Genomic DNA, 25,387 nt, shown 5'->3' with positions numbered 1-25,387 from the left:
GAGACAGATTTATTGTTATTTTTAAAAGTAACCGAGGGCACATGTGGTCTTATTTGTGAATCTTACATTTCATGTAATGAACAGCCACACAGGACTGGGTTTTTAGATGTTGAAAGCAATACCTGGTGAGTGTATATTAAACCACATTTCCCTGGCTAAGGATTTAGCATTAAGGTTGCTGATTATCTTATGCCTCTTAAGAAAATCATGACTTCTTGGACTATTCTGTAAAAGCTTATGTGATCACACTATAAGGCTGGATAATTTGCCTCATACATTTTTCAGCAAAAGAAGCTAATATTTAAGCAAATATTTATCCTCTGAAAGCTGTACATGGAGTAATATAATACAGTTGAGAGGTCAGTAAATTAGGGATATTAGCAACTTACCTTACGGATGTGCACAGAACAGGTACAGGAACCCTTTATGGACCTCCAAACCAGTTTGAAAGTCTGGCAGTTTGGCCGGTTCAGTGATCAGGGGGGATAACTTTAAGGACTGGGGAGGGTGCTCTCCTTCCCCCCCCCCCCCACGATTCCCTTGCTGGTGCTGGCTTGAAAAATGGTCCCGTCGGGCAGCAGTGGACCTCCTTGCCGCCCTGGTGAGCTGCAAAGCAGAAGTACTCAGAAGTGCCTGGTGCGCATGTTCACATCGTGCCATGCATGCACACATCATGCTCACTAACACACACATCGTGATGTGCACATGCACAAGAAGCACTTCTGGGTATTTCCGGTCCGCGACTCACTGTGGCAGCAAGGAGGTACGCTGATTCCCTGCAGGACTGTTTTTCAGGACAGCACTGGCAGGGAAAACATGACTCTGTGTGTGTGTGTGTGTGTGTGTGTGTGTGTGTGTGTGTGTGTGTGTAAGAGCACCCTCCCCAGTGCTTAAAGTTATCCTCCCCACCTTTGAACTTGCAGCCGCCGATTCTGTGCACATGCCTGCCTTTTAACAGTTAATCATGTAAAGAAAGGCAGAGCTATGCATTCCCCCCGCCCCCCCACACAGAATGAAATAAACTGCAAAAATAACATTTTTCAGTGTAATGTAATAACCTGTCCTTTTTTTAAATAGGTATTTTATGTTAAAGCAAGTTTTACAAGCAAAGATCTTCATTCTCTTGACCACTCTGCACAAAGGGACATAGACAACTTTCTCTTCATTCAAGTAGTTCAATACATTTTCAAATATTTTTGACTTTGCAAGAACAAGATTCTAATTGTGGGTGGATAGCCTGCCCAAAGTGAACTTAATCCAGCATTATCATTTTCTTATTGCAAATGCCTAAGAACAGCAAGGTGGTAAAAAGAGAAATAGATGATGATGTCATTGAGTCAGTTAAAGATCTCCTATCAAATGAGGATTCTGTCGAAGATGCTTTCAAGAAGAGTGAGCTGTCAGTTAGTGATCCAGAGGACAAAGATGTAGATGTGGAAGAAGGGTCTGATGTAGAAGATGAGAGACCAGCCTGGAACAGCAAGCTTCAGTATATTCTGGCACAAGTTGGATTTTCTGTAGGTTTGGGGAATGTGTGGCGATTTCCATATCTCTGTCAAAAAAATGGTGGAGGTAAGGTTCTTTATTTATTCAACCTGACATATGCTCCCCTCTCTTGGCCCCTATTGTATTATTCTCTTATTCTTGCTCCAATGGTCTTCATGATTGTCTCTAAGATTATGAAAGCATCCCAACAGTTTTCCTTTAAATTCCATTTCAAAAAAAGGTTTATTCAGTGGTTTGTTAGTTTTTTAGGCTACTGCAGATCTATCTGTTTTGCCCTGTTAAGACATATTCTGCTTTTTAAGACCCCCAAAGAGGATGTTAAGATGCTAAATATTTATTTATTTATCTATCTATCAAATTTGTACACCACCCCAAACTTTTGTCTCTGGGTGATTAACAATAACATAAAACAAGTTAAAGACATATACAAAAAACTTTAAACAATTTAAAAATCAACTACAGATTAAAACCTGAAAATTTAAAAAGCTGAAAAAGCTTGGGTGAAGAGGTGGGTTTTCAAATGCTTTTAAAAAATTGTCAGATGGGAAGGATCATATTTCAGTAGGAAGCACATTCCACAGTCTCAGAGCAGCAACCGAGAAGGCCCATCCCTGTGTGGCCACTAGCTGAGCTGGCGGCAACTGGAGACGGACCTCTCCAGATGATCTCAATGAGTGGTGGGGCTCATAATGAAGAAGATGTTATCTTAAATAAATATAGTAAATTAATCAATATTAATCCATTTATTGGTTAAAAGCCAAATGATTAATCAGATGTCAGTCTTACTTGCAAGTTGACTAAACCAAGTGCATTTGTTCTGGAGCTCACAAATTTATCATTTGAAACATGAACAGCTTAAAATGTCTCCCTACCATTCATGTTGGATGAAGACCAAAGAGCTTATTTGCATGCAGCAGCTGCTACCAACCAGCACCAGAAGTGAGAGACAGAAAGTAGGCTGCTTTCTGGAAGACTGCAAACCCAGCCATAAAATAATTGGCTCAGAAAAAAAAAATCACTTGCTTTCATGTCTGTGTAGGATTACATCTCTGATTTTAGAGGCGGGGCATGGCTTGCCATTATGGATATGTTGTGCTTGGTGCTAAATCCACACACTGCTTAAACCAGGGTGGGGCAGTGAAGACTGGAAGGCTATTCAAATGAACATGTGTGAGGGCAGGCAGGCGGATGGGGGGAAAGAAAGGGTCCAACTCACCTTCCCCTAGACGAGTGTGCACATGCTGCTGGGACTGTGGCTTGCACTCCCAGACAATCCACACTGCTCCAAGGAGCGTCGATCCCTGGAGACTGGGACTATGCATCCTGGCCTCCGGATATCCCACAATGCACCATGTAACAAGCACCATCTCCTGTGAGATGGGTGCTCTAGGTGCCAGTCTCTGTGTGTGCTCGAGCATACACATGACCATGGTGCCAGGGTTAAGAGTGTGCTCGCACACTTAACCCTGGCTAAAGACCGGGGTTAAGAGTTAGACTACCCACAAGGGCAGCACTGGGATCAGGCTCAATCCTGGAAGTGCACACAAGTACAGTACATTGTGGGATGACCCTGTGAGATGGGCGCTCTAGGCGCCCGTCACACACATGATCCCACTGCCATGCTTAAGGTTGCCCTCGCACCCTTAACCTTGGCTAAAGGCTGAGGTTAGAAGTCGGACTACCCATAAGGGCAGCACCAGGATTGGCTTAATCCTGATGGTGCACGCGGGTAGCTAAACCCAGGCTAGCCTGCCCTAGCCTGGGTTTTGCTGCTCTTGTGCATAGACCTTGGGATGGTTTCCAATCCAGAATCAGTTTCTGGAGTTAGAGAGAGTGTGTGAGAGTGCATGATGGTAGGTTTGGGTGGGGTTTGGGCTAAAGGTTGCACAATTTTTTTTTCCAAAAGTGCATTTCTAAATGCCTTATCATTGATTTAATATTTATTTTCTTTGTCAGTATTATTTAAAAATGAGCATTCTCTAGGACTTAAAAATTACTCATAATTATGCTTTTAGTAGTTGCAAAACAGGCCTTGTATAGCTTCCTGTTGCTCTTTACAGTTATTGGATTTCCCATCATTACTGAATCTTCTCATCATTGTTGCAGACTGGAATATTTACAGATTGTTGCTTTGCATGCAGTGTAAATATCAGAAAAATCCTATCTCTGTATTAGGAACTATAGCTGACATCCAGAGTAGCATTCAGAGGAAGCTGCATCCTTGCAGGCAGATTCTTCCCGAGCAATAGCAATAGCAATAGCACTTACATTTATATACCGCTCTATAGCCGAAGCTCTCTAAGCGGTTTACAATGATTTAGCATATTGCCCCCAACATTCTGGGTACTCATTTTACCGACCTCGGAAGGATGGAAGGCTGAGTCAACCTTGAGCCCCTGGTCAGGATCGAACTTGTAACCTTCTGGTTACAGGGTGGCAGTTTTACCACTGCGCCACCAGTAGAGCATGTTCACAAGGGATGAGGGGGGAGTGATGTTTGTTGATCTCCCCTGCTTCTGTAAGTGCGCTTTGACTTCCAGAAATATGTCCCCGAAAGTCACACAGCCCAGAGGGACACATTCATGGAAGGCAAAGAGCACTTACAGAGGAAAAGGAGACAAGTGAAAATTGCTCGCCTTTCTCCCACATGCATGCTGCTGTTCAGGAAGCAGCATGCTGGGATTAGAGCTGGTCTTGTGGTAGCAAGCATTAATTGTCCCCTTTGCTAAGTAAGGTCCACCCCGGTTCGCATTTGAATGGGAGACAGGTGTGAGCACTGTTAGATATTCCCCTCAGGGGATGGGGCAGCTCTGGGAAGAGCATCTGCATGCTTGCATGCAGAAGGTCCAAAATTCCCTCCCTGGCATCTCCAAGATAGGGCTGGGAGAGACTCCTGCCTACAACCCTGGAGAAGCTGCTGCCAGTCTGTGAAGACAATACTGAGCTAGATGGGCAATGGACCAAAGGCAGTGAAACAAAGCCAAATACTGATCTAGATGGACCAATGGACCAAAGGCAGCTTCCTATGTTCCTATGTAGGGACACTGTCTGACTTAAGAGCAATATCTTCTTGCAAGGATGCAATTCCTGACGTATCCTTGGAACGTTGATCTAGAAATCACCCAATATGGGCAAGTAATCCCAGAATAAAATGTTTCTATGTGTTCTAAGTTGTGAGCTATCAGGACTGTACTACATATCCTCTCATGGGAAATGATATTTTCTGCAAAGAGCTGATCAGTTAAGCTTTTATCATTACTTGTATATTGCATTGTATTGTACAATTTTAAATACTCAGTGATGTAGTTGCATTACTATCACCCTGCACACACCCATGGAGATGCCTGCAAAATAATAGTTTGTGAAAAGCCACTTATAGCTGAGCTTCTTTTTCCATAATATTTGATGGAGTGCTCTATATGGCCATTAGTGAACAACTGAATGCTTTAGGTGAAAAGAGACTGAAAAGCAGTATAAATGCTATTAAATAACTTATAGTTAAATAGATATCATGCAGTGATTTTAAGCAAGGATTATGGTATCTGACTTGGTCTTCTTTAATATTGCATATCTTATTTATTTATTTTTTAAAATTATAGTTCATCTTATTAGGATATCTTTTAGACAAAGAATAAAATGGGGCCACAAAGTGGAAAAAAATAGTTTAAAAAATCCAGCTAATTCAGTAAAAGGAAAACATCATGGTTCACATACAAACTAACATTGCACAATTAGGTTGTGGCGCAAGGGAGAAGGACCACCATGTTCACCTGTCCTCTTCTCTGCTATCCTCAATGCTCCCCCTTGCAAATAATATATCCCTGAAGGTTCTTCAGTACCACATATTTTGGTGGGAATCAGGGGCAAAGGAAAAGAGGAATTAGCAAAAATTGCTCCTCCCTTCTTGCATGGTCTGAATACACCTTAACAAGTATGACATTAATCTGTATGTGAGCCACTTATAACAATAGATTTAAAATATTGGAGAACATATAACTGTTCTGGCAGTAGTAGCATAAACAGGGCTTAAGACATACATTAAATCACTACTTCTCTTTAAGCTATTTAATACACACGTGTGTACATGTGTATGTGCACACACTCAGTACTGTTAAGTATTCTTTGGCAAGAGTTGTGTTAAAGTCACGCTGTTGGCCTGTAAGAGAGCCCTAAAAACTTATTTGTTTGGCCTGGCCTTCCAAGGCTTGTCAAGTGTTGTTGGTTTTTAAAAGTATTCTAATTGGTTTTAAATTGTTTTAAATTGTTTTTGAATTTTTATATTGTTTTTAGCACTGTGTTTTTAATTGTGTGTTTTAATGTCTTTTTAAAAGTTGATGTACACCGCCCAGAGCCTCTGGATGAGGCGGTTTAGAAATGAAATGAAATGAAATGAATGAATAAATAAATAAATAAATAAATAAATAAAATAATTAATATGCATAGGCATTCAAGTGATTTAAGATGTTATTAAGATGTTTAGTTTTGCAATATTTCAAAACTCTATGGGTGTTCACCAGATATGAATGCTGAATCTTTGGGAGGAAAAAACCTTGAAATTTAAAAAAGTGCAGAAGTTGGATGGCTTTCCCATAAGTGTTCTATCTCATCCATTTTCGCTGTTGTACATTTGTGCTCAGAACCTTCCTACTATTGACTTGATCTTTTTCAGCAGTTTGGAGTCTTAATGTAGCTCCCAAAGTGATCCTTGATTTTGAAACCTTGCTACTGGCAAGTTTTGCTGCATGTATCCATTGGTTGAGTGGTATCTCCAGACTCCACCATGGCAGGTATTTCTACAGCTAAAGATTGTTCTCTTTCCTAATGGTTCCTTAACATCTTCTTGCTTTGACAGGAGCTTATCTTGTGCCGTATTTAATTCTGCTGCTGGTCATAGGGATTCCACTTTTTTTCCTGGAGCTTTCAGTGGGTCAAAGAATCCGTCATGGAAGCATTGGAGTGTGGAATTATATCAGTCCCAAACTTGGTGGAATTGGATTTGCAAGCTGTGTAGTAAGTAATTGCTTATTACTGTTTCTCAAACCTTAAAATGTAATTGGAGCTTTTAGTCTGCTTTTCATTAAACCCTCCCCCCCAAAACTCAAATTTTCTGTAGGATCAGTTTGTAACTTGCTGAGTGCCTAACTTTTAAGTGGTACCTAACACCAGAAAGAACAAGAAAATCTGCATAAATGCTGCATAATTGTGAAATAGTTACCCTACATACATGTATGTCACTTAAATCAAGGTTGAGGAACTAGGAACTAGCACTTTAAAAAAGAATAAGGACCAAATACAGATGCTGCTCACTCTTTTAAAGTGCATTTTTAAATTTATTTCATTAAGTATATTTGTATATTACTTTTCTGTCTAAAACTACATGAAGTGGTGTACAGTTATAAAAATATGAGAATACAGTTTAAAGGACAATGAAGCTATTCCCACAATCACTGGAAAGCTGGTTAAGGTAGCTTAGCCCGCTTTCCAGTGGTCTTGGGAACCACCGGGTCTTCAGGTGAGCCCGGTGCTCCCAAGGCGGCTAGTCCGCCCAAACCACCCTCCCTTCAAATGAGGTTAACAGAGCGAGCCTGAAGGTGCTTGGGCAGCCATAGGCAGAGCGGGAAGTGGTTCCTTGTAAAAAGCAGGTAAGCAGGTCCTTACCTGCTCCTGAAGAGCCCCACCACTTTTCCAGCATGGTGCTTGCTCTACAAAAGGCTGTGTGCAGCTGCGACACTGCTCCCTGCAGCCCGTGCTTCACATGCATGGCCACCATGTGGTGTTGAAACACACATGTTGATGCTTTCAGGCTGCAGGGAGCAGTGCCGCAGTTGTGTTTGGCCTTTTGTTGAGCAAGTGCCACGCCAGGAAAAGTGGCGGGGTGGCACAGGAGCAGGTAAAGACCTGCTTACCTGCTTTTTAAGGAAACAGCTCCCCGCCCCCTGAACTGGTTTGGCTGTGGGCGCCTGAGCCAGTTCGGTGCTTCCCTAAGGAGGTGCTGAACCAGTTTGTGCACATCACTAGTCCCTGTGCAAGCACTTTGCCTTGGAATTCTTATATGTTCACCTATAATCTGCTGGATAAATTTTGTAGTTTGTCAATCAAGGTCTTACAAATTTAAGACTGGCACTCATACCCAAAGTATTTTCATTTATGTATTGGCAGTCATATAACTCCTTTACCAGAACAGTCAAGAAGCCAATATTTCCAACCACATCAGATCATGGGATTAAACCATTCTTTTATTATTCATGTATTACATTTTTCATCCTAGCATGATTCCCCCCTCCCCCTGCTTTCATCTTCACAAGAGTCCTGTGAGGTAGTTAGTCTAAGAGAGAATGACTCATTTACAGTCAATAAGTTAGCTCTGTGGCTAAGCATGGATTTGGACCGAGCTCTCCACAATTCTAATCCAACATGCTAACCACTACACCACACTAGTCCATGCAGTCACTAAAACATTTTAAACTAAACTAAACTAAAATATTTTTAAAATATTTTGTTTTCCCCCTGACAGGTGTGCTTTTTTGTGGCTCTCTACTACAATGTCATCATTGGATGGAGTTTGTTTTACTTTTCTCAGTCCTTCCAGCACCCATTACCATGGGACCAATGTCCTTTGGTAAAAAATTCTTCTCATACTTGTAAGTGTTGGCTATATTAATGTTTCATTACAGATTAATTAGAGTCTGGTCCATAATCCACTGAGCTGAATTTGTGATGACTTCATGTAGTTTGGGTTGAGTAATTTAGTAGTTACATTTAGAATTATGATATAATTTCTGATTTTTTCCCTGCAAACAATAGTTTTATATTACTACTGTTGTTGTTGTTGTTGTTTTGTTATTATTTATTTTTACATTTATATCCACTCTTCCTCCAAGGAGCCCAGAGTGGTGTACTAAATGCTTAAGTTTTTCCTTCCAACAACTCTGTGAAGTAGGTTAGGCTGAGAGAGAAGTGACTGGCCCAGAGGCATCCAGCAAGTATCATGGCTGAATGGGGATTTGAACTCGGGTCTCCCCAGTCCTAGTCCAGAACTCTAACCACTACACCATGCTGGCTTTTATTTATCTTATTTATTTAGGTTAGTACCCAAAGTAACTGACACTGAACATTTAAAAAGAACCCCAAAACTACCCCTTCAAAATCTGATATAGATTAGAAGTGGAAATTCCATAATGTTTCTTTTCCCAGTTTATTAGATTTAGTATTTTCTTGTTGTAGGACATTTTATTTTTAAAAAATTGACGCCTTTTGGACTTTTGGCAAGATGATGATGATGATGATGATGATTACATTTATATCCCGCTCTTCCTCCAGGGAACCCAGAGCGGTGTACTACATACTTGAGTTTCTCTTTCACAACAACCCTGTGAAGTAGGTTAGGCGGAGAGAGAAGTGACTGGCCCAGAGTCACCCAGCTAGTTTCATGGCTGAATGGGGATTAGAACTCGGGTCTCCCCAGTCCTAGTCCAGCACTCTAACCACTACACCACGCTGGCTCTCTTGATGATGCTACAGGAGGAAACAGAAGTAGAGTGTAAGAGACAGACTACTAGTAAGGCCCCATTCACTGGAGCAGATTTTGAGTTAAACATGGCATTTTTGAAACAATCATGATGGACTCTTTTTACATGACTCCAAAGTGTGGCCTTTGGGTGACTTCTCATGGAGAATCCCACCAGCTACCACTCTAGACAGAAACCAAGGGAAAGATATTCTGGACCTGACTTAGAGTTGTGTGTGGGGAGAATTTACGCACAAAAGGACATCTAAATGATCCCCCCAAATTACTCCCCAACCATGTGCCACATCAAGATTTACCACTCACCCTCATTCAGCCAACCAGATAGTAAAACTTTACAGTGCAGTACAGGGGAAGGCATGGGTGGCATCTCTTCAGGAAAGTCTCTAAATAGACTGCAAATGCAAGGCTATTTTGGAACACTGCATGCAGGGTTCTCAAAACTAGGATCAAAGTGTTCACAAGTCCAAAATGCTCTAAGTAGAAACAGGCTAATTGAATCACGTTGTCTTTAAAGTATATCTGGAGGCAAAATAAAAAGTTACATTCTAAATTTACTTCCCAAATTTTAATAGTAGCATCTGTGTCAGTTTGCCTGAAATGGGAAGGTGCTAGTTTGGAAACTTTTCCATGTTATATGCCAAGCACTTCCTGTTGCTCTATCAGCATTTGTGCTGAAGACATAGTTGTCTGCAAATAACATGCAGATTAAATTTTCTACTAATGATTTCCTTGTTATATTCATATTGTTTTCCTCAACATGATAAGCAACAGAAAGCCCAAGAGGCTCGGTGAAATACCTGTGAATAATCAGACTATATTATGTCTGAATCATAAATCAACAAGAATTAGGCAATCATTCATAATGAAACAATCCCATTTTGGCATATCATGAAGCACAATAAAATGCAATCTGTCTCTAGGCTTTCATTATCTCATGGTGACCACATGCTTTGATCTTTAAATAAGAAGAAAAAGAAATGTTAATTGCATTTCTAATAATATCATTTTCCTCAGGACAACCTTAATGTATTGCACAAACCTTTTTACAAGATACTTGTTAGTTTTGTTGTATTGCAAAACTCAAGCTATCCAAGTACATCAGATTCTTTTTACTGTAAAATAACAGACTTTTCATATTTAAATAATTTCCTTGGAGAAAACATACAGGTTCAGGAAGAGGATTAGAATTTTTGGCTGTACTCCACTTTCTATTTACATCAGTGGCAGAGTCCACATTTTCTTAAATTTAGCTGCATCAAATCTTTGGGTACAATCCTCAAGCCACTTCTTCCAGAATATTTCTGTTGATGTCTCTTACTCCTGAGCAGATATGCACAGAGCTGGACTGCACATTAGTGGAAAGCTCAACATATCATTCACAGTAGATTATTTACGGTTCCATGACTCAAACAACCAAATCTGACACATAAATAGAATTAGTCCTGTGAGGATCAAAACCAAGGTGTATGCATTGCTCATCTTAAAGTACACCAGTGTCTAACAAATTGGCACAAAACTTCTTTCCCTGTTACAATTTCAATCACAAGAAAGGCTATGCTTGTTTCAAGAACAAAATCTCAAAGGTAAGCAGTGACCCTTATTACTAAAGTCCTATCAGCATTTCTGACAAAGTAGCCATTTAATTTAACATGGTTTTCTTCATCACATCAGCAAATATAATGCTGATTCATGCAAATTCCAGAAGAGACGCTGTGTTAGGCCTGTAGCTGTGAGAATACAAAAAAAGAGATTTATCTTCTTGGAGAACTAATGCCTTTTTCTTTGGCATGACCCAAGTCCCCATAGTAAAGAGAAGAGATGGACTGGAGAACATGACTCCTGGACCTTTAAGAGCTGTGTAGAAGTGGGTATTTTGGCAGGTACAGCTTTCCTCATTTCTATATTACAAGCTGCACTTGTTTAAATCCCTCTTATACGTAACTCCTAAAGATGATGGAACCTCCTATGTATATGAGTATCTTCTAACTGGTAATTTTAATAAGTGATGCAGTACCACTTGCAACTGTGCAATATACAGTACATTTTGGGGAGAAAACCCCCACTGTTTCCTGGGATCATGAATAAGTATATGAAGATAAGCCTTAGCTGACAGTACAAGTGGACCTCATTATCAGCAGGGGTTCCATTCCCCAGATTACTCCGGGTAGTGAAACTACAGATAATGAATAATTGAAATCTATGGAATCATGGGGGTTAGGTCCCCAGACTTCCAAAAATTGCTGGATAATCATCTGAAAATGCTAAAATGGGCCAAATAAAGTGCCCGACCATGCTTTGTGGGTCTCCTGGCATCCAACAATGCCCCCACAAAGTCCCAAAAGATCATGGATTTTTTAAATTTTTCCCAATCCTTCTGATGAAATGAGCCACAAAATGGCTTCTTCAGACAAAATGGCAGCAGGAAATGACCTCCGCGGTCTTTTCCAGCCTTCTAGGAACCATGGATATGCGAATTTTAACACTTTTGAATAAATGAGGTAACCCTTTGGATAATGAGGTAGGGTGCCATTTTGTGGACCACGAATACACAAAACCACGATTAGCAGAACCACATATAGAGAGGTCCACCTGTACCATAATTATAACCTATAGGAACTGGGTTAGGGCTACTCTGAATGTTTTGTAGAACAGTTGCTGCTGCTTTCTGTATAGGATGCAGTGACTACTTCTGATTGTCTCTCTTTTTAAAAAATTGTCAGTTGTGGAACCAGAGTGTGAAAAAAGCTCCGCTACAACCTATTACTGGTACAGAGAAGCACTCAATATTTCCAGCTCTATCTCAGAGAGTGGAGGACTAAATTGGAAAATGACTGTCTGCTTGCTAGCTGCCTGGGTTATGGTGTGCCTAGCAATGATTAAAGGTATCCAGTCTTCAGGCAAAGTGAGTATTTCCTTTTTATTTGTGCAGATCTTCTTCACACTTGCCACCTGAATTGTTACTCATCACACCCCTTTGCCTATTATCTCATAAAGTCTGCATAGGCAGGCTAGAAGCTATGACTCACTACACCTTTTTGTTATCTCAAGTTGAAAAATGTTGGTACATAAACATTAAAATTGTAGTCTATTAAGTACAGAAATCATCCTTGGATAAAATGAGAGAGGGAGTGTTGCGGTATGAGAACTTTCTTTGTTTTCATTTGCCATGATAGTACTGATAATTACGACTCAATTTTACTGTAATGTTTATACATGCACATAATTTTTAAAAACCACAGAAAATAATGGGAATTGCCAGTTGGTGCTCTCTCCCCCTCCCGCTCCCCGCTCTGTTCCTCTCTCCATATTGTTTCCCCTTTCTGAATCTAGACTGTTTCTGTGAAGAAATCAAGTTGTCCTACCAAGTGCCAAAGCCAGGTGTTCAGATTGTCAGTACTGGAGGAGAGACTCAAAAGCAACCCATATGCTGGGCTGTAGTCTTTAAGTCGCTCTGCAAGTGGTAGAATGCACATGACAAGCCTGGGACATGAAAGGCCAGCACTAATGCTAGATGAGAGCACAGGGGAGCTGACACACAGGAGGGATGAGGCAGGTGTCATGGCTCTATCTGAAGAAAGCCATTGTAGTGGAGATGAGGGTTAAGAGAATGGAGCAACACAGCCCTTGGAATTCATTGGAGGCAGGAACACAGGGCACAACACAGCAGGAAAGAGACAGTCAAGAGAAGCAGAAACACCAGCAGTATTTATACACAAAGAATATTTGAGTAATAGCACAGTTCTCAGGGACTTTTCATGCCATCCTAGTTTATCTGGGATGAAACTAAACATTTGAGGATAATTTCACCCAATGGAAATACTTATATGGCAACTGAGTGGTTAGTAACAGAATATTCCCCCTGCCCCAAATGAGGTCCCTTCCTGTCCTAACCTCCCCTTTCTTTTGCTAATAGACAGGGCTGTGTATTGAATTGGAACAATGATTGTTTCTGATTTGATACAGCCCCTATCATATGGTTTTTTCATGATATCGTTCCCAGTGCAAATGCCTTAAGAGCAAGCCCACATGATATGATACTGGCTGGTATTTTCTGTATCTTATTAGGCTTCATTGAAGGATGGGCTGGTCCCAGCCTCACCCCCTTGTTTTGTTCCAAAGCTTATATCGTTTTTTCGTCTGGTGACGTTCCTTCTATAGAAAATGCAGAGGAGGAAGGAAAGGAGTTACCTGATTGACATCTGTAATTTGCTGTTGCTTGAATGTCTTCTCAGGTTTGCAACTGCTGAAAGCATGCTGCAGTTGGTTAATCTGCGTCTCTTTTCCAATCACAGTACTTTGGAGGAGGGACATAGGAATAATATATTAGACTCTGACTCAGGCTAAACCCTTCCCTTTTACTAGTGACTCTTAAAAGATTCACAGAAGCAAAGCATCCAAACAAAGCAGAAATGTGAAAGGGCATGGGGGTTGGGATGCACCGCCTTCTTGGAAACCCTAGCATATATCAACCTGCATTTTGCGGGACAAAGTCTTCAGAACATCCTTGTTTCAGTCCTTGTTTTACAGTCCCAATTAAAACAAGGATCCAAGCATCCCAGTAAAGCCGAGCTGTGAAAGGAGATGTGGCTCCTCTACATGAAACTAGAATATCATGCTTGATAAATCCACCATCAATCCTTTCAAGGTTCCACCTTCCCTTGAAGTTTTATCCTATTTTGTCTTACACCCCCGCTCCCCACACACACACTGCATTTTGTTGTTTTCCCTTTATTTTCTAAGGGGCGATGCATTTTCCCAATACAATGCATTGGACTGATTTGCTCTGGCCTGCCATTTGTATTGGAAGAACTTCTTGAATCAGATTTGATTGGAGACAGTATTTTAATCTGTACACTGCCCTGTGAACACACAGACTACACTAGATCTGTCAATGGCTGGTTTGGTCTCTGAAGCAGTATTCTGAAAGTGTGAGAGTGGCATTTTGGTTTCTATTGTAATTGTGGAGGGGGGAAGCACTCTTTTAGGATGTGCAAATACTTCACATTCCTTTCATGGATCTTTGCAGTGACATGTTCCAGGTTAGGAGAAATTGTGTACCCTCTGCCCTGTTTTTATTCTTTTCATCCGCAAGTGGTCCTGGCATGTGGATCAAACAAGTGTTCCCAGAATCATACACTGAAAACGAGCACAGATACTCACATGGGAACTCTTATTGTGACCTCCTCCCCTTGGGGCAAGAGGACTGAGTCATACTGGAATGTGGTATAATAAAATCTATGGCCAACAAAGAAGGTGCTTCATATGCTGCTTCAGATAAGCACAATCCACTGGGAACATCTCTTTTGCAAGCTTTATTTCAGTGGGACTTGTGAAGGGTGAGTTGCTCATGGATTGTGCCATTTATTTCTGGTAGCTTTACACAAATGTGTCCTGACTTTCATCTTCCAAGATGTTGAGCTTGTTCAAGTGATCATGGTAGCACACTAGTCAAAATCTTATTGTAGATGTAGCCAAATCTGGTGGGGAGTTAGTTTCCTTGTTTGAAAAATGCACAGAGAAGGCTCGAAACTCAATATGTCACTACCCTTTAATGTCTTCCTACCAGCTGGTGATTCTAATAATATCCAGTAATACTTTTTCAAACTTGTAAGAACTCCAGACTTTAAAACTCCCTGCTTGTAAAAGCAAAGCTGAGTAGAGATGTCCATGAGCCGACTGTGCACCTGCCGGCGGGGTGAGGAGCAGTTCCCTTAATACAGCTCCTTACCTGCTCATCCCCACCCTGGTGCTTTTCCGCCGGCAGCGCCTGCTCTCCAAATGGTTGAGCAGCCATTTGGAGAGTGGGTGCTGCTGGTGGAAAAGCAGTGGAATGGAGATGAGCAGGTAAGGAGCTCCTTACTTGTTTTTTAAGGGAACTGCTCCCTGCCCTGTCAACTTGGTTTGAACACTGGCGCTGGAACCATTTTGGCGATCCCCAGAGGAGGTTCCAAACTGGCTCATGCACATCCCTAAAGCTGAGTTTAAAGACAAAGAATATGTTGACCTTAGAAGCAAAAGCTCCTGTAAGCCAGTCTTGGGAATGTGCACTCCTCCTCTCACTTAGGAACAATTTTCCTTCCTTTTGTTAGTCGTGGTTGAACTTTACATATACACTGCCATAAGCAAGGCTGTGACAATTTTTTCTTTGGATCTAGGAGCCAGCCAAAAGATTTGGGAGCCAGACAATTATTTACAAAATTACTGGACTTGATGACTGACATTGAGGATGGGAGTGATAAATGGGCTTCTTTTTACCCCCTTTACAATTAACAGGGCTGCCCGCAACAATTAAAGATAATTAACTCTGCCTCTGAATAAACTAGTCTAGATGCCATAGTTATTTGTAGGTGCTCCCTAGTACCTGGCAGTTGTCAAGCTCTGCTGTAAGCCATAGTAAAATCAGGTTTCCTCATAACGCTTCTAAATCCAGTTCAAACCACATTTCAATATCAATTGTATGCAGGAACCAGGGTTGGTGTTAACCCTGGTTTGCATTGATGCATGTCTAACATGAAATCCTGGTTAACTCTGAGTGGGGCAGGAGGGGTGAAATTTCTCTAGAGCGGGCAGGTGAGAGGACAAGGAGCAAATTCCTGATGCTAAATCCCAATTTGCAAAGCATAACTCTAGTTACACTGCTATGCTAATAGAATAGATCACAGGGAATTTCTCCCTTAGCTAGCAACTGAGCAGGATTATAAGATTGGATTCCAAAGAGGAGCAAACAATATATCTGCTAATCTCAGGTAATGTGGTTCTCAGAAACATTATGAGAATATGATGCCAGATCAATATGATAGTGGTCTCTCATATCTATCATGTGGCATCCCCTTTCTACATAGCAGCATAGCTATGGTTCTTGGTGAGATAGTGTGTTCATTATTAAAGGAAATGAATCTTTTGCCAAAAGATTCTTTTTTTAAAAACAAAAGGCATGAATCTGCAAATCATAACACTAAAATTGTTGATCTTTACAGCAACACAAGCCCACACAGAACTGGCTCATTGGCAGTTGGGCTTTGGGAATCTGAGATTATTTTTGGCTTCTGAGAAGATCATAGAAGTGGTCAGATTGTAGTAGATGGTGGGCACTCATGTATTTTTATTTTTCATATTTTTCAGATCATGTATTTTAGCTCTGTTTTCCCTTATGTGGTACTTATATGCTTTCTAATCAGAGGGCTGCTCCTAAATGGTTCACTAGATGGTATACGCCACATGTTTACTCCTAAGGTATGTAATTGGTTTTCACTGATGATGTTTGCTTGTCTTTGATGTACTGTTATGCCTGAATAGTTTGAATAATAAAAGACAGGGTCCTCTCATTTCAGAATCAGAGTATATTGTAACCACCTCAAAGAAATCCACTTACTTAGTGTGTATCTGCTAGGCAAAATAATTCCAGTTCCATTAAATAATGCTCAACTTTTTTACACTTTTACAGCAAAACCTTAGCCCATAGGGACTAGGCTGTTTTCCATACAGTCGTGACTGTCAACATGGCTGCTTATTTCACACATACTCCCGGGGGCACGGGATCATACCATGATGTCTGTCTTTGTGTGTGTGTGTATTGAAGGGAGCCTACTGTAGATCAGAATACCAACTTCCTCCATAAATATATGCATCTACCACTCACCAGCCAATAAAATAAATAGAATAGTTTTTGTAATTAATTTGTAAATAAAATAGAATAGTTTGAGGTTGCAATGGAATAACGAATCCACATTAAGTGATCTTGAATATGTTTCCATGTTATATGGCAGTCAAAACCATTTGTCTCTGCCATTACTGCAGGAGCGGCCGGTCATAACAAATTGGAGTTGCAGAAACAAGCTGCAGCTTCCTGGGTACTGGTAGCTGCTCTCTCGCTCCCTTCTGGTCCTGCCCTGGCTGTAATTGAGCTGTGCAGGCTGAGCGGCCATCTGGTAGGAGAGGGAAATCCCCCGACCAGACGAATGACTAGCCTGCATGGCTCAGTTGTCGCTGGGGTGGGGCGAAAAGGGAGCAGGGAAGTGGTTTCCACTACTGGAACAGCTGTGGCTCATTTCCCACCGCTCCAGCTCATTTGGACGGGTCGCTACTGTCTTACTGCTCTCATTACTAGGAGTGGCCAAATATTCTAAGAGGTGCACATCAAAAGTGGTGAATGACATGTGCCGTAAATCATAGTCACTAGCTCCATGCTGTGCTTCTCCCAACACTCTCCTCCATCTTTTCCTTTCCCTAGCAGCCATTGCCAAACACAATCTCACTCTCCTCGGTAGCTACCATGCTGCCTTGCCTACTGTTGTTCTTTTTCACTCCTCTCTCTCCAAGGCCTCCCTGTGATCCTAGCTACATCATGGGGGGAAACGGGAAATAATGTTGGGCAAGGTTGTGTTAACATGAAGCTATGTTGGACTATTTATGAAACTGAGTTAACATGCTGATATCCACTTAAGGAATAATCTTGTGGACTTCAGTATAGGGGAAAGTCAAGCTTCTGTTATGGTCCACTATTCCCAACTTTGGGTCCCCAAATGTTGTTGGACTACAACTCCCATCATTCCCAGCCACAATGGCTAAAGGAATCCAAGATTGCTCCAGTACATGCAACCAAGAATGTTTTCTTCTTCGTACATACACCTTAGGAATCATATACTTTATTGAAAAGTAGGTGAAAAGTCTGCAGGTCCAAAGTCTGGAAGCCACATGTGGCTAGAATACACAGAGGCTGTTCTCTTGCACAGCCTAACCCAGGCTAGGGACTAGGAAGGCGCAGCCTGGGATAGGCTGTGTGCGAGAACTGCTGGGATTGTGCCCAATCCCAGTGGGGCAGTGCCACCTAGCCCTAGGGTTTACCCCAGCTGTTAGATGAGGTTAAGGGAGTGAGTGCTGGCCCCGGATCCCTCCGCCCTGCTCCATGCTTCATGGAGCAGGACTGCTTGTGTGGAAGCGTAGAGCATGCTCCTACCACCAAACCCTTGAACATCTGTGAGGAAGGTAAGCTTTTTGGAGCCTTCCCCACCCACGCACTCTCAGTGATTGTGAGAATCACCCCACTGTTCCATGTACACACATACCCACCTGCATGTACAAATGTTTTGTTCCCTCTCCTGTAACAAAGCAAGTAGATTTATCTGAAAGCATCAGACAGAAAATAGAACATGTCCCATCTGAAAACATCAGACAGAAGAGCAATGTGTGGTAAAGATAATAAGTGAAATATAATATAATCTGACTATCAGAATGTTAGAAGGCTTGCTGACATGGTGAAATGGCTGGCTTTAGTCACTATTTTCTAATTCTCATTGTGGAAATTTCACAAGTCCTTGGTCAAGATCATTGGTATAAAGCAGGTACAAATCCTTGTTAAAAGACACTCCCTTGCCTAAAGGCAACTACATGGTAGAAGACTGGAAGTATTACTCATATTTTAATGATGAAAAACTAAGCCTGAGAATGAGAATGATTAAGAGATTTAGGAAAAGTCACACGGGAAGTTTAATACAGCAGTTGGACTTTACTGAGATATTGTTAATCCCTCTGTAAATGAGCACCCGTGGCAGTATATCAGAATATTTTCAACACTCCCTTCAAATCTAGTGCAACACTGAATTTAGATGTGCCCACAGTTGATCTTAGGTAAGCCTTTTGTGTTTCCAGAACAGTAATGATATTTGGAGGGACAAAATATCCCCTGCCACGACTGTTCTTGCTCCCTGCTATGACTGTTCATTTCCTTCCTTGTAGGGATGTGAATAAGGGTGGGGAGCAGGTCCCTTAAAAAGCAGGTAAGGAGCTCCATACCTGCTAGTCCCCACCCCATTGCTTTTCTGCCAGTGGCGCTCACTCTCCAAATGGTCACACAGGGCTGTAGCTCTTTCCCCTGCATCCTCCAGGCATCGTGGGCATGTGCTCCAGCCATTTGAATGGTCAGCATGGTGTGCTGGCCATGTATGTGCTAACACCATATGGAAGGCGCAGGAAACAGCTCCACAGTCCCACATGACCATCTGTAGAGCAGGTGCCACTGGCATAAAAGTGGTGAGGCATGGGACAAGCAGGTAAGGAGCTCCTTACCTGCTTTTTAAGGGAGCCGCTCCCTGTCCCATCAAGCTGTCTTGAACGCTGGTACCCAAGCCAATTCGATGCTTCCGAGAGGAGCATTTCCCTTGATGCTCCATCAACCATTGCATCTCATTTTTGGTAGATGTTTTGGCAATGGTAGGAGCCTAGTTGTGAGGCTTTCTTTGCTGCTTCTCACAAGGATCTCTTGCTTTAAGCTGGAGCTTATCTCTCCTTGATGAATATTCATCCCAAACGGGCCTCCTAAAATAATTTGTAACTACAGTTTTCTTGAAATTATCTCAGAGTAGATTGAATGTGTAAAAAAACCCCTAATTTTGTGACTGAACTTTGAGATTTAGAGATAGCACAACAGTTTGAGGCCAGGTTCTCATGGGAATTAAACAGAGTGGCTGCTGTGCTGTAAAATGTGATAAGATTTTGAAAAATAAAATATACTTTAACAATTATGACTATATGCGGAGAACACAAACTCCTCATGTAATGCAGAAAATAAATCTTCTTAGGTATTTTAAGTGATGTGGCTTTAATAATAACTTTTGTGATCTATTGTAAAACTGGCCCACCTCATTGAAAAGAAAGCACAGGGGTGGGGGAATCACTGCACATCTTGTGTGTTGCTTAACTTGCTAATTGCTGTTGAAATCAGTGAGGCTTCATGCAAGGAGAACTGAATTGGGGGTTGAAGCCACTGGCTGACATCCAGACTGAATTACTCATGAGTAGTCCCATTGAAATTGATAGATTAATTTGTCTGATGAATTTCAGTGTGACCACTCATGAGTGATTTCACCTGGATGTTGGATATTGTATTTGAAAGATGAGGTGCAACACCATGGGTAATAATATACAAGTCATGTACCTATACAAGTCATGTGCTGCTGTTACTGTACATGGGTATGCAGTGAGAGCCATGGGCATGGAATGCATTGGCATGGGAATTGGGTGGGCTACTGTGTACTGTGTAACAAGAGCATCCCAGCTAGTCCTATGCCCTTCCAACTCAAGCCTGCAGAGGCAATGATGTACCCTGGAAGAGTTCCTGACTCTCATGTGGAATTCTGGGTGACCAGCATTCCAGATCACAGGAAGAAACTCTTCCCAAGGCCAGTGTTTTGCTCTGCAGACAAACATTGTAGCCAGAGAGAGCTGACAGTGTGTCTATGGAGTGCATAGGTGAGGCTATCTTAAAAATGTCCATTTCCCCTGTATTGTATTCAGGTAATGTTGAACAGGGCTATGGTGTCAGAATATTTAGGGTCAGCTGTTGCACTTCCCATTTATTTCCATTTATGGCATTATTTGTTCATTTATTACATATTATCCCATTCCTCTTCCAAGGAGCTCAGAGCAGCATACATGCTCCCTGCTCCGTAATTTTATCCTCACAGCCCGGTGAGATATGTTGGGCTGAGAGCTAGTGACTGGTCCAAGGTCATCCAGTGAGCTTCATTGAACAATTATGTGTTTGCTTTTACTTGAATTGTGGGTGGAGTTGTAAGGCTTGATGCAAAGTACACAGATAAATAAATCCCATGAAATCAATAGCAATTAATTAATCAATAGGAATTAATTAATAATAACAATTATGTGTTAGGAAGAAATTTGCCTTAACATGAATAATTGCTTCAAAGCAATGGGTAGATGTAAGTAAGCATAACAACCAGTTCAACAGTGGGCAGAATTGGAGAGAAAATGAAGCATGTGTATTTAGCCCCATCTAGTGAGCAAACAGTGCTGTGACTGTATGTGGATTTGTATCTATGGCACTTACTGTACAGAGTCTTTCTATAAAGACATCTTTCTTTCTAAATGTTTCTAATTATAGTAGTGTACATTTTTACAGAATAATCTCTTTTTTAGCTCTGGAAAAAGCTAGATTATTTACAATCTAGTAAATACAATATTTACAGTAGCAAATATCTACAATCTACTTATAGTAAAACTAAAACATTTGCTTTGATAGAAAGAAGAAATGCTTAAAGAAAATGTAAATATTGATGATTTATGCAAATAAATAAATGTAAGTAATTCATTGTTTTGGTAGGCTTTATGTACCGAAATAATAGTATTACTGACATCTAAAATATACCAAAACTTCCATTTTTCACTTCTCTACTTGGCTATATAGGGTGGTCATAAATGGTTCATTAGTCTTCATGGGGGGGAAATCTCACATAATCAGTTCAACATTAGTTCGCCCAGTTTATTTTAATTAAGTCTTTAAAAAACAAAACAAAAAACAAATATACTCTCCTGCTGTGCGGGTCAGTTGCCTCTCCTGCCGGGGTTGGCAGTCAGCCCAGCTAAGCTACAGAAAGAAAGAGAGAGAGTTACAGCACCCAAGGGCTTCCTCTTTCGGGCATTCATCCATAGGCTGCTTCCTCACCACCAGGAGCTACAAAATAGATTACCACTATTCCACTCTGATGTCAGTGGAATAGTGCTCTCTCTCTCTCTCTCTCTCTCTCTCTCTCTCTCTCTCTCTCTCTCTCTCTCTCTCTCTCATATCACAGGCCAGCTTCTTTTAAGGCTGCTTTGCATGCTGCACATCCCAGCCCTTCCCCTTCCCATTCCTCCCCCTCCTCCCCACCACCCCTGTCCCATCCTGGGGCGCCACTCTTGTGACGTCATCTGTGGACACCTCCTTCTTCCCTGGCACTGCCGCTACAGTTCGGCCACCCACTCCTGCTTTGGGCTCCTCAGGAGTGACCTCCTACTGTGCTGACCATCTGCCCATCTATCCCAAACCACCCTCTCTTCCTTCTTCTATTGGGTAGGTCAGGTCGGTGGGCGGAGCAGCCGGACAGATACACAAGAACAATTTGGCACTCTCAAAATTATTTAATTTGCACAGAGTTCAAGTGTTACCAGTTTTGTATTTTGTGGAATCCTCCCCCCCCATCTGCCCAATAGTTCTGATCATTTTACTCAAAGGGATTTCCCCCCGCCCCCGACATGGTAGTTTACAGTGGTTCTCTTGCTGTGCTGATTGTTTCTACATTAAACTACAAGTAATTATATGGCTTTGTTGCTAGTTTATCAAATAACGTTTGCTGCTTCAAAAACATATCTGACTTGAAAACTGTGGGCCAGACTAGTACTTCTGCAAATGCAAGGGGGAAGGGGTGATTTTTGTCAGGTCCCACTTCCCTTTGCAGCCCTCTTGAAAATATGTACCTGAGGGTTGAAGAACCCCCAGGAACAGATTTTTGGGAGCTGCAAGGGGCAGCCAAAGGAAGGAGGAATTAATGAAAAATTTCCTTCCTTTCATGAGGGAATTTCTCCTATTTGCAGAAGTATTACTCTAAATGTTACGCCATGTTAACAAAAATAAGTGATAATTATGTTTTTAGGAAAAGATTAGCAAAATAGTCACTGACATGACGCACCAGTCATATGGAGCCACAAGTATCTATCCCAGGGCTGCTGTGGACTCAGATACAAGCCCTGACGCTATTCAGAAGCAGCAGTTTCCCAAGTAGTGTTTACAGTTTTCTCCATTTGCAACTATTAGAATAAATGCAGTAATGCTGCTTGCAAAACCACTGCTTCCGAACAGCAGCAGGGCTTGCTTCTGGGTATTCCATCAGCCCCAGGGCAAAGCCTTACGGCCCCCTACAACTGCATATCATGTAAGCCACTGATTTTAGTTCAGGCCTGCTCAACTTTGGCCCCCCAGCTGTTTTTGGACTACAACTCTCATAATCCCTGGCTAGAGTGGCCAATAGCCAGGGATTATGGGAGTTGTAGGCCAACATCTGCAGGAGGGCCAAAATTGAGCAGGCCTGTTTTAGATTAATGTGTTTTGGAGATGTATTTTGACCAGCCTGTTTATACAAATGAAAAGACAATACATAATAGATTAACCAACTGGGAATGTCATCTTCAGTTTTGTACTAAACACTACATTGCCATTTTAGTTTAGAATGTAGGATAATGTGGGTTATCTTCCTAGGTTGTTTGTTGCCTCTCCATTTAGGAGAAATGCTGTATTTTGTAGCTGACATATATTGTGTCTAATTTCAAACAGCTTGAAATAATGCTGGAGCCCAAGGTCTGGAGAGAAGCTGCTACTCAGGTGTTCTTTGCCTTAGGGCTTGGATTTGGTGGAGTCATTGCCTTTTCAAGCTACAACAAGAGAGACAACAACTGCCATTTCGATGCGGTTCTGGTGTCCTTCATCAATTTTTTCACTTCTGTGCTGGCAACTTTGGTGGTGTTTGCTGTTCTGGGCTTCAAAGCAAATGTCATAAATGAAAAATGCGTTATCCAGTATGAATATTCATTTATTTATCCATTTTTATAGTTTATTTTGCTTAGGAATTTACTTATTAATTCTCTGGACTGATTGTGTGTATTTGCATTTTCTTGTGTTTTACAGAAATTCTGAAAAGATTGTCACCCTTCTAAATGCAGGCAATCTTAGCAAGACTCTAATACCTCCTCATATTAATTTATCGAGTATCACGGCAGATGATTATAATTTGGTTTACGGTATCATCCAGAAAGTAAATGAAGAAGAGTTTCCTCTTGGTCTAAAACCCTGCCTAATTGAAGATGAACTTAACAAGGTTAGAGTGATATTTCAGTCCTTGAAGACAAAGAAGATCACAAATGAGTGGCAGTTTTAATAACCATTCAGTTATTTCAAAGCAATATTCCTAGATCCCCCCCCCCCCCACTTACACAGAGCTTTTCTGATTGAATCCTCCGGTTCTAGTCCATATATTTCCTCACATTTGTGTTCCTTCCATATCCATCCAGATCTTAGGAACCACATATCTGCAGATCTTGTATAATGGCAGACCCCCCACCCCCTTTGCATTGATATAAAATGATGAATAGGGCAATTAACATCTTTGTCTTATGAACCACTGAAGATCAGACTACATATTATGCTAAACACATAGTTTGGCCCTGTAATTTGGGTTTTTTAAAAAAATTAAGTTGTGATGGTGGCAATCAGTATTTGGCTCACAGAACACAGGAAAGGGATATTTCCAACCATGTGTGATCCCAATGGAAATCATGCCCCCTAAATTCCCAAACTACCATATTTTGGACACGTTATGCGAAGACCCAGCTCCCTTGAGAAGTCCATAATGCTGGGAAAAGTTGAAGGAAAGAGAAGAAGACAACCAGCAGCAAGGTGGATAGACTCAATTATGACTGCAATCAATGCACCACCTTAAAGGCCAAGTTAAATACAGATCATCCTGGAGAGAATCTATGTGGTTGCTAAGAGTCGACACTGATCTGATGGCATTTAATCAATCAATCAATCAATCAATCAATCAATCAATCAAAATACCCATTAGCCCTGGAAAGGAAATTTCCTTTGGAAGCTTCAAGTTCTGATTAACACTTTCCTCCTGGGCTAAAAGCAGCTTCAAGTGAACAATTTTTATCAGGACCATGACCTGGCAGTAAAAGGTTGAGCAAACTCACCCCCCTTGCAACATGATTACAGTCCCAAGCAGATAACCCACTCCTGCTATTCAAGTACAAAAACCCACCAGAATATATCAGAATATATGCATTTAATGTAATTTGTAGTTTGGCCCTGACTACACCAGTAAAGAAAGGTTCAGAATTAGACACAACAGTTCTTGCATTAGTGCAATGTCATGATGCATTGTCTTGTGCTGAACCTGCAGGTCAACTCAGGGAATTTTACCAGTAATGCCAGTAACCACCACAGTTAGGAAGGGGATGTGCTAAGAGCACACCAGTTATGACATCTGCAAACATTCCATGTTCTTCCAATACATCCCTTTATAATGCAGAAGAGCTATTCATTTGAATGGCAGCTCTACATGGACCCTAAATAGAGGAATAGGGGTTTAGGACATTCATGGAAGATGTCAAAATGGGCAGACTCTCGGCACCTCTCGTTTCTGATTGCATGGGCAGGGCATGTATCATCCATACTGACCCACAGTTGACAAAGCAGGATAGAAAGCCAGGATCAAACACTGTTTGCTGTCCTGGTTTAAGTAACTATGGTTATAACAGGGTTGTACTCTTAGGCCAGATTCAGATGAAACATTAAACTGAAAACCTATTCATCTCCAGTTTCGCTAGCCAGATGTCTGAAACTGGGGAACTGTAGTTAAAAGAAAAAATGGACTCGTGGTTTCCCTCCTCTTATTCAATTTGTTACCTTCAATTTTCTTTAAGTTATTCCACCACAAACTGTGCTTTGGTGGCGACTGAGGTACTTCTGATCCAGGGATTGTAATTACACTTTCCTCAAACCGGCTTCCTCCCTTGCTCTGG

General features: G+C 41.4%; 1 protein-coding gene and 1 long non-coding RNA gene across 2 annotated transcripts in view; one reads left to right on the top strand and one right to left on the bottom strand.

Moving 5' to 3' along the window:
- The first annotated feature begins 1,283 nt into the window (after positions 1–1,283).
- Positions 1,284–25,387, top strand: part of SLC6A15 (solute carrier family 6 member 15) — a 33,548-nt gene continuing 9,444 nt past the window's right edge. Inside the window, exons 1-7 of the mRNA XM_053256385.1 lie at positions 1,284–1,572; positions 6,359–6,516; positions 8,021–8,147; positions 11,755–11,936; positions 16,157–16,267; positions 23,139–23,380; positions 23,490–23,679. Coding sequence (XP_053112360.1) covers positions 1,284–1,572; positions 6,359–6,516; positions 8,021–8,147; positions 11,755–11,936; positions 16,157–16,267; positions 23,139–23,380; positions 23,490–23,679 — 1,299 coding nt within the window. The remainder of the gene's footprint in view (positions 1,573–6,358; positions 6,517–8,020; positions 8,148–11,754; positions 11,937–16,156; positions 16,268–23,138; positions 23,381–23,489; positions 23,680–25,387) is intronic.
- Positions 1,421–25,387, bottom strand: LOC128327523 (uncharacterized). Its single transcript, XR_008308654.1, has 4 exons — positions 25,272–25,387; positions 18,104–21,416; positions 13,223–13,328; positions 1,421–1,552 (listed from the first exon to the last, which is right to left on the bottom strand). It is a non-coding gene; the product is annotated as an uncharacterized LOC128327523 (long non-coding RNA).

Source organism: Hemicordylus capensis, chromosome 5 (genome assembly GCF_027244095.1).
Source record: "Hemicordylus capensis ecotype Gifberg chromosome 5, rHemCap1.1.pri, whole genome shotgun sequence".
NCBI classification, from domain to species: domain Eukaryota; kingdom Metazoa; phylum Chordata; class Lepidosauria; order Squamata; family Cordylidae; genus Hemicordylus; species Hemicordylus capensis.
The sequence above is the reverse complement of the archived record's forward strand: the minus strand, read 5'-3'. Positions and strand labels throughout refer to the sequence as shown.